General features: G+C 35.3%; 1 protein-coding gene across 3 annotated transcripts in view; it reads right to left on the bottom strand.

The window, feature by feature from the left end:
- Positions 1–4,385: 4,385 nt before the first annotated feature.
- The window catches only part of LOC110031776 (protein SABRE), a 142,097-nt gene continuing 128,113 nt past the window's right edge, over positions 4,386–18,369 (bottom strand). Inside the window, exons 17-23 of one of the 3 annotated variants that reach the window (XM_020735171.1) lie at positions 11,613–11,685; positions 7,512–7,613; positions 6,892–7,068; positions 6,409–6,759; positions 6,158–6,325; positions 5,354–5,738; positions 4,386–4,876 (exon numbers count right to left, since the gene is read on the bottom strand). In XM_020735171.1, the coding sequence (XP_020590830.1) occupies positions 4,770–4,876; positions 5,354–5,738; positions 6,158–6,325; positions 6,409–6,759; positions 6,892–7,068; positions 7,512–7,613; positions 11,613–11,685 (1,363 nt within the window). In that variant the 3' untranslated portion in view covers positions 4,386–4,769. Of the gene's footprint in view, positions 4,877–5,353; positions 5,739–6,157; positions 6,326–6,408; positions 6,760–6,891; positions 7,069–7,511; positions 7,614–11,612; positions 11,686–16,464; positions 16,769–18,369 lie in introns of those variants that run through there. The other 2 variants (XM_020735172.1, XM_020735173.1) reach the window with 2 other exon arrangements.

An 18,369-nucleotide genomic window follows, 5' to 3' on the forward strand; every position in this document is an offset into this window, starting at 1 on the left:
TACAGAGGAGAGGAGACTGGATTTAGTGGAGTTTCAGATTTAGGGTCTATTTGGTGCAGCTGCAGCTTTTCAGCTGCAACTGCGCTGTCTCAATAAACTGCTGCGGGAAAGTTGTTGCAGAGAAGCTGACTGTCTATTTGTTGCAGCTGTATAAAAATAGCTGTAGGACAGCTGTTTCTAGAAAAATAACCATTCTGCTAATGTTTAATAAATTTATTTGTAACAGAACTGTGACATCAATATATTTGATATTCCATAAGCAGAAATTCATTTCAAAACATAATAAATAAACAAAATTATTCTCTCTCTCGAAGTGGATTCTTCACCGAATAATATTATTCCAAAATCAAGTAAAATTTTTCAAAATTAAAATGGGCCTGAAGAATTAATGAGATATAGAAGAAATTTGGGTGTTTTCATTGCTGAAGCATCTTTTTCTCTTCCACCAATACACAGGATGCAAAGGTTAACCAACAATCCCCTAATTTAATGAGTTTAATGGAAGGCAGTTCGGAAATGGTAGGTTTCGGGTGCAACAATTTTAACCATTCTGCACATAAACATTTACAGGCAAGCATTCAAACGTTGCTAAAACCCTTTTACTTCAACTCAAGCAGTATTTAGAAAATCCGATAAAAGTGAAACTCGCTAGCAGCAGATCCCCAAGCCATCATAGCTTCGCAATCAGCTTGGAGAAGTGAAATTTTCATTTCCTTTTTGGATTTGGAACTCATAAGACATGCTCTCCCTTCATTTTAAAATTTCAAGCTAACGAAAGAATTGAAACAACCAAGAATTCCTCTCTTAACATCACCACTATACGGATAACAGGAAAATAAATAGAGGGGGCAATCATGAAGAACGTCAAAGAGCCGGCTCTGTTGAAAAAAAAAAAAAAACTTACTAGTGCGAAGAGAATAGAAGGAAGAAGCCCTGCGCCTGAGGAACTCCTGAGAAGAGAGGAAGAAGCGGCTTGGTTGCGTGAGATGCGTCGGAGAAGAGGAAACCCTCAGTTAAGAGGAGGCGAGGGGAGCAGATCGCGCGGTTTGTGAAGAAGAAATGAGAATCGGGGTAGGGTAATCGAGTAAAAAACCGAGAGAGGAAGCGAGGCCACGGGTTGTTCATTGCGTTCCGCTTTTGGGGTATATCGCGGCCCGCCGCATGCGCACCGCCGCTCCAAACAACATTTTTTCACAGCACAACACCGCGCCGCAGACTGGCAGCCGCGCCAAACAGAGCCTTAATTCGTTGGTTTTTGCGTTTGGGAGGATCTATGCTAGATCTTAACATAAATCCTGTTAAAAATGTGCTACTAAAAACCTCCTAAATCTTGTCAAACATAAAGAAAATGACGATTTTAAATTCAGAATTTAGTAAATTCAGTTTCACCTCAATCTCTTCTGAGTTTTGCCTTAAATCCTGAATTTATTAAAGGATTTAGTAAATCCAGATTTACAGGATTTACTAAAGCTGTCAAAGCTCTTACCATATAGCCCCTAATTGTCATGTCAACGAGAAGATATTTCATAATTGCTGCTATGATTTATTTGAAGTTCTAATATCCATGGAGTGGTTTTTTGGCTATTTTAGTTTTGCAAGGACTGTATCTGTATAATTGAATAGTGTATACAGGTGTACATTTTTGTTGGGTTTAGGGTACTGTGAGGGATAAGATTTTCTCTGTTGAGTTTTCTTTGTTTTTTAAATACATTTGACAAAAATTTCTAGTACAGTGAAGACAGCGCGAAACATTCCTATTTACAGATCTAGCATTCATGTGATATTTTTGAACCGTCGAACTGGTTTATTTACACGAGCCATGATCAAACCATTGAGAATTTGATAAAAATGAAAATTATGGGTTGGTGTTTTATCATGAATTTTGATATTTGAGTGAGAATTTGAAAACTATAGATGAAAGAAGTGCTAGGTTTGTAAATATAGGTTTATTTGGGGTGCTATGTGTGTAAACAGCACTTTTTTTGTTTTTTATTTTTTATTTTATTTGATTTTCCTTGTATTTTGATTTAAAATGAAAGAAATTTGACATTTTCAAAATAAAATAATTTATTTTTAAAAACACTCGGAATAATTAGAAGTTATTTTTAGTATTTTAAAAAAGAAGAATTGTTCGGCTCGCTTGGCAAACGATTCGAACACAAACTACTTAACGAGTAGAACACGAGTTTTTCGTGAACAATAAATTTCTTTGAAAACCCCACTCATAACAATTTTACTAACAAGAAATGATGCTCCTCCACATTACCACAAGTCAATTACTACAAAACCTCGAACAATTATTTTATCCCCATTGAAAGAATCTCATATCAGTGATACATGTATAATGTAAGAAGATCGACCTTCTTTCCTAGATTAGACCAAGTGGTTGCAACTACCATACAAATTTTGCATCTTTCAATATCAACCTATACAAAAGCTTCTCAATATAAAATTGATGATATGTTTCAATATCAACATTGTAGCTCTCTTGTATTGAGCAATGATAATCCTAATGATTGTCTTACAACACCCAGATTTTTCAATGAAATTCCCACATTCTTCCATACTAGGCTTAAGAGCCAATTAATTTAGGGGCCATTTTTTAATGAATTTTGTAATTTATTTTTGTTTTTATCTTTAGTTTTGAAACCATAATTGTTTAGTGTATTTTTTCACATATTTATCATACTTTTTTTAAATACACAAATTTTTTAAGCTCAAATTATAAAGGAGTCGAACATGAAACAACTGTTTGTTCAACCTGATTTGGTTTGTTTTTGCTCAAAAGAAGGAAATTATTTGTATCATTTATATAATAATTTATTATATATATTTATATTTAAGTTTAATCACAATAACTCATGGGGGGTAATGTGGTATTTCGCTTTTAATTGCATAAGAATGGTGGAAGTTTGAATCAAATACCCTACATCTATATTTCTAATTAATTTAATCAGAGTAAATTTTGAGCTGAACATAGCCGAATACGAACAAGAATATGTAAATCAAGCCGAAGATGAACACACCGGGCAAATTTGAATACAAGTCAATTTGGAACATAATTAATTTCAATCAAACCGAATATAAGTTAAGACCTCACTCAAGCCCGACTCATTTACATCCCTAGTCATGAGTTGGGTTTAAGGGTGCAAACGAGTTAAGTTAAGCTTGAGTCACCACTAGCTTATTATGAGCCTGATCAATTAATCAAGTTTCAACTCAACCATATATATATATAATTTTATGTGTTGGCATTATCTAATATCCAAAGTTTGATATTTATGCTTATAAACTTATATATGAAAATGTGTAACTTTAAAAAAAATAATAATCTTGATATTTTTGATGTCGTATTAAAAATTTGAGTGGCATGCATTAAGTATGAATGTTTAGGTGTGAGATATGTAAATACATGAGAATTACGTGGCATCTACGTAAAATGTCCATTTTTCTGGCTGTCTTTTATAAAAATTTTCTGCTTGAAATTACAAGACGAGCTTCCCCTACCATAACGATCAATTTTTTACAAAGCTGTTAGCACTTCATTGAACCGCCCCAAACTTGACCATCACCTGGACCGAACCAACCACAAATTAGACAAAATTGAAGGCTTAGAAATGAAATTGAATCTAACTGAACCTCATTTAATTCTCTACTTCGATTTGGAAATCAATAGCAATTGCTTGAATTTAATTTTATTGTTATTTTTTTGAGTTCGTATTGATTTTAAACAAACCATTTGTAATTAGATTAGTTCAACATTTAATTAAATTCCATATATATCATGCTGTTGAGCCAATCGGTTTTGTCCAATTTAAATTGATCCTCACCGTTCATTTACGTCACTTCGTATTTTTAAGGCTTAAACTTTTAGACAGCTCTTATTTTCAATTAGATGTTTCAAATACATGATGCATATTATAAATTAATAATTACTAATTAGGTTCGCTTCAGTTGATTTTTGCTTAATCAAAATTCCAAACTTCAAAAAAAAAAATCCTAAACAAAATTGCAGACCTACCAAATCAGTCAGTTTATATATGATTTTGCAAACCAAATTAAACCACATCCTTCTCAGATTGATTTTAGCATTTTATTTTTATTATTTTTATTATTTTTATTATTTCTTTTTGCACAGCCCTGTAAAAAAATATGAATTAGAAAGGCAAAAAATGATTTCTTTATCTGGTTGATTTGGTTGGAATTATAATGGATTCAAATAAAATTGCAATTCAACAGAAAGTCTGTACAGAGTTTCCTAATTCTGACATTCCAATCTGCTAGAAATAACTTATCTGGACTCAAAAAAATAAAAATAAAAAAATAAAAATAATAAAAGATTAAGAAGAAGAAGAGTTAATAGTTGTTAATTGAACAAAAAAAAAAACAATAGTTACATGAATTTATTGATTTTTGTACAGCTGCGTTGTTACAAAATGGATGAGAATAAAAGGATCATTATATATGAATGGATTGAAGAAGAACGCAGGGATACAAATCCTTACTGCTCCTTGAAACTCAAGCAGAATATGAGAGGCTGTGGCTGCTACCAACATTCTTTTTATAGAATGCACCATGACTTTCAAAACTTTGAATGAGAATAAGAAAATTCTGCCTTGCCGACGACTCCCAGATCTCTCTATTTCAATAACTTCCATTATGAGCCAGGACCGGTTGCTCGCCGGTAATCCGATCTCTATATTTCCAATAGATTCCATGGTGATTATCCCCATTCCTTGACATATTAATTCACCTGTTTTCTTAAGCTTCTAGTCATTGAAGTCCTCATAAGATGATGCACCAGATGAGTCGCTCTGAAATGGACTCGTCTCCCTTGGCGTCGATGGGTGTGATTCTCGAATTTGTAAAGCCGCGCCTACAAGAACGAAGGACATGTTAACATGTTAATCATATCATACAACTCAAGAAAGATAAACTTACCATATAAATTGCGTAATCCGATTTTTAAGGGAAATTTACATACGTAGCTCACAATTCGAAGGACATGTTAACATGTTAATCACATCATACAATTTTGAGAAAGATAAACTTACCATATAAATTGCGTAATCTGATTTTTAAGGGAAATTTACATACGTAGCTCACAATTCTTATGTATCAACATATCTCACAACTAAACCGTCTTATTCACATGCATGGCACTTTGGTGTTTTAAGCCTATGCATGAAATGGTGGATTTTACTATGAAAAAATGATAATAATACTATTTTTTAATGTAATTTTAAATATTTTATTGTTATGTGTATAAATATGAAAGTTTAGGAGTGAAATATGTGAATACATAAGCATTGTTGTGCTAATCAGTTTCTTAAAAATGGTATCAATAGATCACCTGAATTCTTCTGAGCTCTCGAGCGAAACTTCCTCGTGTGCCGCCGAATGAGCTTTTTCGCTTTAGTAATGGTCAATTGGCGAGCGAAAGGATACTCAGTATCACTCTCACTCCATTCACCATTGAACTCATTATCCGCTTCCCCTCTCATGGTTCGCAGGACGAACGCCTTGGCCTTGCGGCGTTGGGAGTTGAAAAGGCCCCTTATTGAAGTGACAAATCTATCACCAGCACCATCGCTCGGCCTTTTGAGCCATGATACAGGAAACTGATCTAATTTCCCTGGTTGGCCGCCGTCACTGTCACTGAAATTGAGATCACTCTCCGGGACGACACCAACATGGCCTTCTCTTTGGGTTTGGGCTTTATCCTTGAATTTTTTACCCTGAGAAATACGCAGCATCAAAGATGATTTATCATTTGTTATAGCACCATTAAAGAGAAAAATGTCAAAAAGGTTCCCTGACTCTTTGTAGGAGGTCATTTTAGTTCCAAAGCTTACAAAATGTGCCAGCTTGGTCCCCATATTTTAAAATCTGGGCTCAAATAGTCCTGTGGAAGGACTACTTTAGCCCTACATAAAAGAGTCTGGGGATTAATTGGACACTTTTATAGACTCTGAGGCTAAAATGACCCCATATAAATAGTAAGGGGACTATTTTGGCTCTTAACTCCACTATTAAATATGGCATTTTCCCTACTAACTTTAGCAGTTTTAGTTGAAATATCATTCTCTTCAACAAAAAAACAAAAATATTTTAGTAGCATGACTGCAAAACTCAATCACCTTTTAAGGATAATTACCTGCATCCCAGTCACTGATTTTAAAACACCCCATATGATATGTTTCTTAACACGTGAAAATAGCCTTCTCCACGTTCCAATAAACTCATCACGATGAAATGTATCCATCAACAGCCTCAAGTCATTCACTGCAAATCGTGAACCTTCATAGGCAACTAGTAACTCAACCTATTCACAAGTATATAATTGACACAATTAATAAATATATGGGAGCTACATAATGAAGTAATACATCGAAGGTAAGTCACAACCTGACTAATTTTGATGTTATGAAACTCCATCATTCTTCGCGACCTCGCTCTTTTCTCGTCATGAGCTTTTCCAACCTTTTTTTCTTCGTTCGACAGACGGCCAGACTTTATAGGCTTCGGATCTTTTGATTTACTCTTAAATGTGTCGTCGGTAACAGCTTGCTGAGATTCTAGCGCAGGATTCAGTGGGCCACTTTTTGAAGAAATGCATGAGCTATGTAGTGGGAAGAGAGGTTCATTAGCGACAACCTCAAATAAAGTATCTTCTATTCTGTCACATGAAGGTGTCCTTCGAAATTCAGGATTTGCACCACAGACAATATTGGCTTTCAAACTTTGCAATTTCGACACCTGCAAACAGGTTTATCAACGCAAGGGAGTCAGATGGTACTGCAAATAAGGTTAATCTAATTAAAATTTCATGGAAGTAAAAATTAGAAAAGCATAGGATCTGCGTAGATTATAGATGAGAGGAAAACTCACTTGGGAAGAATCGCCATGTACTGAAGCGCTAGGATTAACCTGGGCACCAGCCATAACAGGCCTTCCAGTAGTTTCAATCTCTCTTGCGCTGTAACTACTTGATGGAATAGTTTCATGGGCCGAAGCACTTTTCCTTACACGTCTAGAGCCGGCGGTTGTCGAAACTTTCCATACCTCCTGAACAGTTCAAAGAAAATAAAGAAAAAGTCCAAAAGGATCAGCAATAAGAGCATGATGACTAGGGCTGTCAAAAAAGCTCGTCGTTCATGAACAACTCGGGTTTGGTTCGCTTAGTAGCTCATATTCGATTCGTCCATTAAGCAAGTGGGCCGAACACTTCAACAAGCACGACCTTTAAAGTTAGTAGCTCATATTCGATTCGTCCATAGTTTCATGGTTTTTTTTTTTCAATTCAATTTACAAACGAGCCTAACACGAACAAATTTTTGTTTGATTGTGTTCAACTCATTTTAGCTCGAATTAATTAAATAATTAAATATAAAAAATTATTATATTTTTTATGTTGTATTTTAAAAAATATTATAACCGATTTTGAACAGAAAATTATGAGTTTTCAACAAGCACTAGGTCTGCTCATTTACACCCGTAATGCTGACTACCTGTCGTCTCTGGGAGTCTTGGTCTTCTTCCGGGAAGAAGTAACCCCACATCATTCGGTACATTGTTTCCGTTAAATGAATCTTCAAGGGATAGATTTCTACCTGCAGTTACATTATTAACAGAATCACCACTTCTGCAAAAAGAAAAAAAAGATCTTCCTACAAGCTTGGAGGAACGAATAATGACACTACATAGAAGAGTTCAAATTAGTAATCCAAGAGCTTGGAAACCAACTTTAAAGGTCTTTTAACATAAGAAAAGCTAGTTTTGTTAACGACTGCAATATTGAATTATACCTTAGAACAGTTCTATAGAAAGCACTACCTTAACCACCTCGAGGCTTAACCTCAAAATCAAATAATCATGACAATTTTGTTTAAATTTTCACTTAAGAAGCCTGTATTAGACCCGTAAAAATGAGAAATTGACATAGAGTGCTTCCCAATATAAATAACTTATAAAATAACAGAAAATGAATAAGTCTTGAAAAAAAACAAATACAGTATCTAATATGCCGTGAGCTCATTTGGTTTATTCACCAACCCCTATACTGATTTTAAAATTTTATAATAAAATATATCACAAGAATTGAACTGTGTTGGCCAATATTTGTATTAATCATGAAGTCCGTAATTATAGTCAATTATGAATCGTTGTGGCATAGCAGGCATAAAGCTTTGGTTGTTAAGGTTGGCTTAAAGTTGACGGCTTTGGTAAACTTCCCACCAGGTTTACAGCATCTTTAACTATAAAATTCATGATTGTTGACAAGAGTCCTTCAACAAGTCGAATTGACCGCCTCTAACCAAACCACAATCCATAAAGGATGATGGAGCCATAGTATCCTAATTGACTTAGTCATCATTCTCTATCATTTGCTTTAAGCTAAAAATGATTTTTTTTTTCCTTAGCTAAGTATGACATTGTTAATCAAAATTTTTTTTAATGATAAGTATGGGGAACTAACCATAGTAGTTGGTACCCATGAGAACACACAAATTATATCATAAAGTGCTCAAAAGATGGTGAAATATATAGGTAGTGCCTTATTTAATATTTAATCTTCATTCAATAAAATAATCCAGAATCACTCAAATATGGAAAGAGCCAAGAGCGGATTCTCAGGGCCCACACGAATCTTCAAGAAAAGGCGCTCGACAAACTTTAGTTTTCTTGGTTCAATTCAATCACCACCAAATTTATTCAAATACATTGACCAAACTGGTTCAAATGCCTCTCCTTTTCGGCTATATAATTTAGGAGAGGATTAGGTTTGGGGGAGGATTTGGTATAAAGATAGAGATTCAAATATATTTGTGTTTTGATTGGGTAGGCTATCTGGTATAAAAAATCAAAATTAGTTGGACAGTTCAGGACAGTTCAGGGTTCTAATTTGAATTAAATATTTGGATAGGAGGTCAGTTTGAATTGGCAACCAAAATAGAAAGGTCTGCTAGCTGGCTTGGCAAATGGTTGGGTAGGTGAGGTGGTGAGCTAGGGTGGTTGACAATTGTGATAATGGTGCTGCGGCATCAGTCAGCCAAAAAAAACAAAGGATATGTGGAGAAGAACTTGACAAAAAGAAGGGGCAATGCATCTTTAATGGCCCTGCTGTAAATTCACAAGATCACAAGTTATTTCTCAAATACCATATCATGAAAGCTAACAACATGAAAGACACTAGTAGAACAAAAGCGCAATAACGACAAAGGGTATGGCCAGTTTGCTCTTTTGAATGCTGGAAACTTTGAGCAAGGAGACCGTTTTTCTTGGAGCAGGGAGGAAATACTGGGGGATTTGGACATGAAGAAAGAGTCGGAGAAGAGGGGAAACATCACACAGTCCCATGCAACAACTCCAAGCATGAAAGAAATTATACACACTTTACTTCATCAAATCTCTTTCAAAATGGCCTAAAACATGCTAAGAATGGATTAATAACCTTGCAATCATAAGTATGACTCCTCAACAATTAGCACAAATATATGAAAAACCATGTTAACCACAATAATTTTCATTTTCATGCCCTTCAAATCATGAATAATGCTATTAGAGGATTCTTAATCCACAATAAGAATTTTATAAAATGCATATGTCCAAGTCTATACAGGGGTGGAACCCCACATATTGTCCACCATGATTTTCAAAATTTTAATAATAAGGGGGAGGCAATTTGGTCGTTTGCCCTCCCTTGAAGATATCATTTTGCCTCGCGGTTAAGCCTTATCAAGGCATGAGCATATTAATTGGCTAATTAAACTAATTAAAACTGTATAATGCTAATTTCTTAAACATCAATAAATCAAAATAATTCAAGTTTAGACGTTTAAATTTTTATTCTTTTAAAACTATGATTTAAATGATAGTTGCATGCTCAAGAAAAACAAGAAACGGTCACATGGGCTTTGCACTCCTTTCAATTTAAACAACAGCAAAAAAAAAAAAAAAAAAAAAAAAAAAAATTCGCTTTTTCATGTGAGACTAAATGCCCTTCTAGCCTAGCAGGGTATGGCATGACGGGACTCTCCCCACCATTTGTTTTGGGAACATTTACATACTTTCCACCCAATTCCTATGTATTTACATATCCAACACGTAAACTTTAATTTTTTACATTTATACCACTCATATCATTCATATCACAAAAAAAAAAAAAAAAAAAAAAGTTTTTGAACAAACAAACCATTTCATGAATATGAGAGTCATAATTTTGAGAAAAGAAATTAAGAGGATTTGCATACATTCCACACAATTCCTATGTATCTACAAATGTTAGCATTTGAAATATGCATGCTAAAAAATTATGAAGAAAAAGAGCTTGAATTTATTCGATATGAATAGCTAAAAATAGTCATTAAATACCTTTAAAGGCATTATGGATTAAATTTTTTAGGCTTTTACAAACATACAACACAATTTTTGTGTATTTTTTTATCTAACGTCTGAACTTACATATTCAATTTCATAACTCTCAGATCTTTGATATCACTTCACAAATATCACAATTATTAACTTTTTTTTTTAGGGGAAAAAACTTTTTATGCATAGAATTATGATCCCAAAATATATATGTAAATATTAAACTTAGGTGTTAGGCATGCGTTGGACCACCTTATATTGAGGATGGGCAAAGATACCCTAAAAATTTTATCACTTTATAAAAATATTAAATTTAAGAGTTTTCCCATCCCCAATTTATGATTTTGCCCAATCCTCACAAAAAAAATACCTAACCACTTATCTATATATATTTTCTTAAAAATTTTACATTATTATCTATTTATATTTTCATTTCATAAATCTGATAATATTATCTTACCAGTTATTTTTATTTTTTTCTTGGAAAAGCTAACAATATATATTTTTATTTAATTACTATTATTATTATTATTATTTAATTAATTTAATATTTGATATTTAAAATTTTGCCCACCCCAAGAAAATGGGCTGGTTCCATGGCAAGTTAATTGACCATTTATAAAGTCACACTAGGCCTCTCGATTGTCAACTGGGGCCCCACATATTTGAAACCATGTAACCACTAAAATATTATTGGTTCTATAGCAGTGCTGTAATTTGCAGTTTTCTAATTATTATTTATTTTTGGCATTTTAGCTCTATACCACCGCTGTCTGTTGGTGTTATTTCAACCATGAAATAAAAAGGAAAAAAACCTTAAAAATTTTTTCAACCTAGATTATTAGCAAAACTGAATGCAGATATCAAGAAATGATAAAAATAAAATCATATGCAAAAATATAGGCAAGTTTACAAAGAGAGAATGGTAATTGATTTCAGTTACATCAGGGTGCCGTATATCATGGAATCAATGGATGAAATACGTGAGGAGTGTCTAAAGCTGGTATATGGTGATAGACTAACAAAGATAAAACTTAACATAGAAATATCAGAAGACAATGTTAGCAGTTTTGTGACTTGTAAGCAGAATACCCCAACAGAAAAAAACAAAGGACTTCAATAGAGTAGAGAAGAGTGCTTATAAAGGAATGGGCATAGTCAGAAGAGGGAGTTTTTGAGCGGTCCATTTTTTCATTGCACAAACATTTATGGCGTTTTACACTAAAATTAACAGAACTAACCTGAAAAAGTTCAAGCGGTGAACTTCCATCCTTTGGAGCCCCCTGCTTGGCATTTACACGAAGCATGACATTTCTGGGCAGAAATCACAAAGTACTAACTCTTATCAGTTTATTCTTTATTTTTTAATAAATGAAAGGAAATATTTGATAATTCAAGAAAAATATAAATGCTGATAATATTAGATTAACAATGCAACCACGAAACAAATATTTTAACAAGCGCAAAAATATGACACAATGGCATAACTATGCTTGGACAAAATTTGAAATGTCTTCAAGAAAAAGGTCAAATGAACACTCAGGTTTGTTCTTAAAATTCATAGCTCATCATCTATATGTGAGATAGATTAAATTCTTGGATCTATTATACAAATGAATGGTGATATAAATAGCAATAGCACATATAGAGTTAAGGATAGAGACCTAAAATATAGTGCCTAAAGAGTATCATGTGATGAGAGAATACCTTAAAGACTTAAAATATCTAAAACTTGTAGTTAGACTTTTTATGTTACATGCATGAGCGTTCAGCTATAATCAAGTCACTAAAAGCTAATTTCACATTGGAAGCAATGAGAATATTAAAATAGAGAATACTAAGCTGGCTGAACAACAAAACTAGGAAGAATTGATCAAGAATAATTACATGACAAGGGGTTGTATAATTCACACCAATTGAAGCTAAGTAGTGGAAAAACAAGAGTGATTTAGCCATGGATAGCAGACAATAGATATAAGTATTAACAAGAAATTAGTAGATTATTAGTCATATAGATAGAAGTTGAGAAAAATGATTGTCACAAAATAGATTTATGATAAAAAAATAGTGCTCAGTAGGTATGAATGAAAAATGAAGATTCCCAAAGTAGAGACCAATGGTTGAAGCTAATGATGAAAATGATATATATTCTGCCATATATCTAGTCTATAAAGTTGCTGTTCACCCAGGATTTGTCAAATAAAATCAGGGCCAATTGTTAGGTAAAACTCGATGAGTTTGATAAAGAAAGGTGATACCGGAGTATAACCAAACAACAACGGGAAACAATCTTAATGTTGAATTCAAATAAAAAATTATAACCAAACACAACCAAAAATCTGAGATTGAAACAAACATGACACCTACTCTCACTAAGGTTGGATTAAACTGTGTTAGGTCACTGGAAGGGTTGTCTTGGTGTGGAGGGAAAGCGTGGTGGGTTGTTGTGGGAGATTGGACGGGCGACTGAAGCAGATGGGTGGCAAGGTGATTGCGGTTGGCTAGCCAAAGGTTGGCAGGAGGCGAAGGAAAGCTCTCGGAGGGCTGAGCAGGGTAGCAACCAGGATGGAAGGTCGCTGGCTAGTGGGAGACAGGAGAACTGCAAGGAGAACAACCAAAGAAGGTTGTTCCGAGTGGTAGCAGAAGGGAAGGCAGCGGCGACGATGAAGGGAAGAATGCAGAGAAGGGTAGCAGAGGATAATCATCAGCCCTAGAGCGAGATTCAGCCAAAGCACCACTCAAACCTTGAATACCAACACTTGAAGGGAACACCTGAGACGCTGATGGTTGTCTCGACAAATAACTCATGAAAAACTCCCCCAAAACATGATGAAAACAACATATATAGAACTAGTGTAAAAAAATAAGTGGACCCACTCCCCATAGGAGGAAAATCTATGCTTGGAAGGACCTATCGATCCCTACTAGTCCGTGACAGAAGACACAACAATTTCCACGCCCATGGCGCCAAGACGCCCACTTCAATATCCCAGGGTCAAGGGAGCTTCAACCTCATTTGTCGAAGCTTTTATCTCCTCATAGTATTGAATCAGATCGGGCACATTGAAGTTAGCGAAAAATGTTAAATTCTCTAGATAAGTCAATCTTGTAGTCTTTGTCATTCTAAAATACATTCTGATGAAATAAGTATCAATTCTCCTTTGACACAACCTGAGCTAGAGCTGCATATAATTGTAGATTCTCACAAAGTAACTCTCAAGCCATTAAGTCTATAATTTGTCTCTTCTACACCTCACACTCAACTGTGTGCATCTGATAAACAATTTTTTTTAGAGGAACTAACTCTATAATGAAATCTATGACATGTTGGATAACTCTCAATAGCAACCACTCAGGAGGGGCCCCATCTTCTATGGAAAGACATGGATCCCATTTTAGAGCATTGTTTCCCACAAAACTAAGTTGATTTTTAATGTTGTGGTTCATCCCCCATGTTTGACCATCTATTGGGTACACTGCTGAATTGAATTAAGTACCGAACAAACTCTCCATGGTCTTCCAGAATGTGCAAATAAAATGACAACCATTTCTGATATGTTGGACCTCCTCAGTAGGGGAAACCCAAGAGGTAGGCTATATATGACATATAAGAATTAGCTAAAAAATTTCTCATTTCTAATATGTTGGACCTCCCTCAGCAGGAGCAACTGAAGAAGTACGCTATATATCTGAAAATTCTAAAATTCTCTTATACGGGGTTGTCCGATGTCTGTTGTGAGTTTCTTGAACTCATGACCCTCTTGGACAACTAATGTTACTCATGTAGGAGTCTCTCATGGGCTTAGCTTGAGTAACATGAATCTCTCCCTCATCAATTGGAAACTGCTACTCCTCCTTTGGGTTCTCACATTTGTCAGTGTTTATTGTGTCTTCGTCCATTTCTTCAGCTGCTCCCTGCTTAGGGAAAGATCAAAATCTTGTTTGGGCAAAATAAAGCATTGTGTCCAAAATCATGACACTTGACACACTTCCTGTTTGAGACGAATTTCAGAATGTTGGTTGACTCACCTGTTATGCATTTTGAACTAGTTTCTTCTCAGGCAAGGTCGGCTTGGATGCTCCGTTAGGTGTATTATTGCTGCTTGTTCATGGGGTTGAGCTCTACGGATCAGATGTGGCGATCACTCGATTATGTTGTCTCGAGAGCATGTCCTACCTATAATGAACTGGTAGATATTTGCACTGCATATTTTGTTTCATCGTGGACCAGCTAGTTATTTTATTTTTCCCTTGTCATTGGCTTATGTACTTTAAGTTTTCCAATCACAACAAATGCACTCTTGTTTGACTTAGTGTTGACTAGCTTTACCATTTTGTTCAATGGAACGTCCTAGTACCCAAAAACATATTCCATTTACCTGAAGCCATTCGATGAAGCCATCTGGATCCACATAGTTGACAAAATAAGACAAATCACCATGTACTCCAAAATTTTAACTTCTCTGATATTTCATACCAAATCTTCGGGTATTGGTTCTTCATCATTGGAAATTGCCCTTTGGAAGGGATTCACTTCATCCGCTTGATCTGACGAATCGTCTTTGTGACCATGGTTGGACCTTCCAGACTGTTTATTCTCGAAGGTGGCAAGCCTTTATTGTGATTGAAAGATTTATCTAGAAAAATCCTAAACATCTCTTTGCAGATTTCTCATAAGCAGCATTGTGTCATTTCCTCAGGATCAGGTTTTCGACAATTATCTCATCAATGGTGTGGCTAGGGTTTAGGTTTGGAGAGGTGGAAGGGTATGTAGGGGTGGTTTGAGTGAAAAAGGGAGGGAAAAAATGTTATGGGGATGGGGATGATTTGGCAACCCTAGGATAGACTAGGGTTAGACTAGCTCTGATACCGGAGTTTAAACAAAAAATAATAAAAAACAATCTTGTTGTTGAATTCAAAATATGAAATTAAAACTAGACACAACGCTAACCCCCACTAGGGTTGCATCAAAGAGTGTTAGGTGGCTAGAAGGGTTGTATTGGGATGGAGGGAGAGGGTGGTAGTAGGGCGTAGGAAGGTTGCTGTGGAAGTTTGGACGGGCAATTGAAGCGCGTGGCTGTGAGGGTGGCTGCGACTGGGTAGCAGAAGATTGGTAGGAGGCGGAGGAAAATTTTAGGCGGCCTGAGCAGAGTGGCTACCAAGGTGGAAGGCAGAAAAACTGCAGGGGAGAACAACCAAAAAAGGTTGTTCCGTGTGGCAGCAACAGGGAAGGCAGCGGTGACAGCAAAGGGAAGGATGCGGAAGAAGGGTAGCGGAGGATAATCACTACCTCGGGAGCAACATATAGTTGGAGGACAACTCAACGCTTAGAGACAATCCTTGAAGGGAACACCTGAGACGCCAATGGTTGCCCCGACGTAAAAATCATGAAAAACTCTCCTAAAACATGACAAGAATAATATATATAGACCTAGGATAACTAAGGAGTGGACTACACCGACCATAGGTAGCAAATAGCTGCTTGGAAGGACCAGTCGATCCCTCCTTTGCTTGGACTGAACAGGTTTAGGACGGGAGACGCAGAAATTGCCATGCCTATGGCACCTTGGTACCAAGAATCGATTCATGCAGAAACATTAAAGGTTTGTTTGAGGCAGCTGCACTTTTTAGTTGCAGTTGCGCTGCCCCAGGAAGCTGTTGCAGGGAAACTGCTGCGGGAAATCTGGTTACCTGTTTGTCGCAGCTATGTGAAAACAGTTATGAGACAACTGTTTATGGAAAAATGACTATTCTGCCCCTGTTTAGTAAAGTTGTTTAAAACTAACTCTGACAGGTAAATATTTAATATTTCAGAAGCAAAAATTCATTTCAAAACAAAACAAAAGTTAAGATACACAACTCATTTAACAGTGAACACCGAAAGTGCTAAAAAAAAATAAAAAAACTGATATAATTACAAGTAAAATAATAAAGATATTATTTTTAACATGAAGACGATGTATGTCTCGTTCTAAAATAATCCCGCCACAAAAAATAGTAGTGTCAATGAAATATAGTGCTTTGAAAAATAAATAATATGAGCCAATTAGCTTAACCATGTATCCTATGTAATAAAGTTTTAAACTCACATATGCTCGCTCTACTGGTGCTCTAGGATAGTATGTATTCGGTGGACTAGAAGATGCCTTTAATAAATAAAGAGATACCCATTATCTGTACCATTTCATGTGGTGCCTCAATGTTGGGCTCCCCCCCTCCTCACCACCATCATTAGCTATGACGTATGAATGTCGATTCTCACATAACCTGATATATTCTTTATAATATTCATCTCAATCAACCTCAGCCTTTACTCTTCCGCTGACTTGATGAAATCTTTTGTCATGGGTCACACATCAACATGTGGTGCTCTGCCAAACAGTCTTAAGCACTCAACCTGGTAAGTGCCAAACTATTCTCAAAACACAAAATCTAGCTTAGAATTATAAGTCTTTAACCGTAAACAATCTTGAATTATAACCCAAATAGCAAGTTTCTAATCCAACAAATTCAACAAAGATGTTCAATTTATAGAAAATGAAAAAAATAGTTTAAATTCTAGAAATAATAGGAAATTGTAAACGGAAACCAACCAGCTATCCGAATTCAAGCATGGTGGGAAAGCCACGAAAGAAAACCAACCAACCATTAGATTTGAGCAACATTAGGTCGTGAAGAAGGAAACAATAAATATTCAATGACTTCTACAACTCATAATGAGAAAGCATATGTAAAACAACGACAATATGTTAGATCCAATCTCTATTGCAATGAAATTATTAAAGAAAAAAAATAGTTAATCACCATATATGATTCTTCCAGATCAAGAAGAACACCGTACCTTACGTTTGTCAAAATTATCCAACCATTAAAGATACTAAATTGTCCTAACATCATATTATCATTCGCTTATAGCTTTAGCTGGAATTCATATGAGATAGTTTGTTTGCTTTGAACCACAATAAAAATGTGAGTGTAATTACATATGAGAGTTACAATAAGTACATGTGGAATTCACATCAATCCCTCTTCAAATAAGAGTGTCTTTGGTTTTAAGGCCAGCCACCAGAATTTTCCGAACAAAAGCACTGTATTTCAAGGAGCACCCTTTGTACAGGACAAATTTACTCCAGCCCGTAAGGAAACAATTGTCATAGAGAAACATGTAAGTAGAAGTATGTGAATAGTGGTCTTTCCCTTACCAAAAGCAGTTCAAATGGATGGCAACAATGGGAGTCATAAGCTGGATGCATATAGAAGATTGATTAGGAGAAAGATATAGAAGATTGATTAGGAGAAAGAGTAGGTTCCATCTATTAGCAGCAATCATATTCAACGCCTTTGCATAAGGGGTAAAATAAAACCAAGCAGTAACAGATCCTCTAAAAAGATCATAAAGTAAAGAGCCATTAGGCCAAGGGTCTTAAGAAAATAGATAATTTAATCCCACCTTTTTTTAATCCAGCATGGAAATTTTACATGTTCAATATATTTTTTTAAAAAAATATGCTAATTTAAACTCCCATGTAGTCATCCAGAGATCATTTCTCTGAAATTTCCTAGAGTAATCCAGGACTACATAACCATTCATAAGCATTGCCGTGACCTCGTTCCTAAACACGAAATAGAAGAAAAGGGAATAAAAGTCACATAAAAAGAAAAAAAAAGAAAACATATGGAGTTTGCAATATTTTAATAAATTCTCTATGATTGTCCTGAGAAGTGCAAACCATGAAAATAACTGATCAAAAAACTTTATGATTTTCCATAATTATTGTAAGGATCCAAAAGATCGGCACAAAATTTCCGAGGATCGAGAGAAGTAATGAGAATCAACCAGAAAATAGCCAGGGATCCATCAGGTAAACCAAACTAGTGAAATATAGTTGTCTGTTCATGAATTAAGCTAAGAAGAGAAAGAACTGAACACCCAGCAGAAGATCGGGCACAAGAAACAGACGGACTTCGCGAGAAGATCGTGCGCAGGAAGGAAATGGC

The sequence above is a fragment of the Phalaenopsis equestris genome, unplaced genomic scaffold (assembly GCF_001263595.1).
Source record: "Phalaenopsis equestris unplaced genomic scaffold, ASM126359v1 Scaffold000840, whole genome shotgun sequence".
NCBI lineage: Eukaryota > Viridiplantae > Streptophyta > Magnoliopsida > Asparagales > Orchidaceae > Phalaenopsis > Phalaenopsis equestris.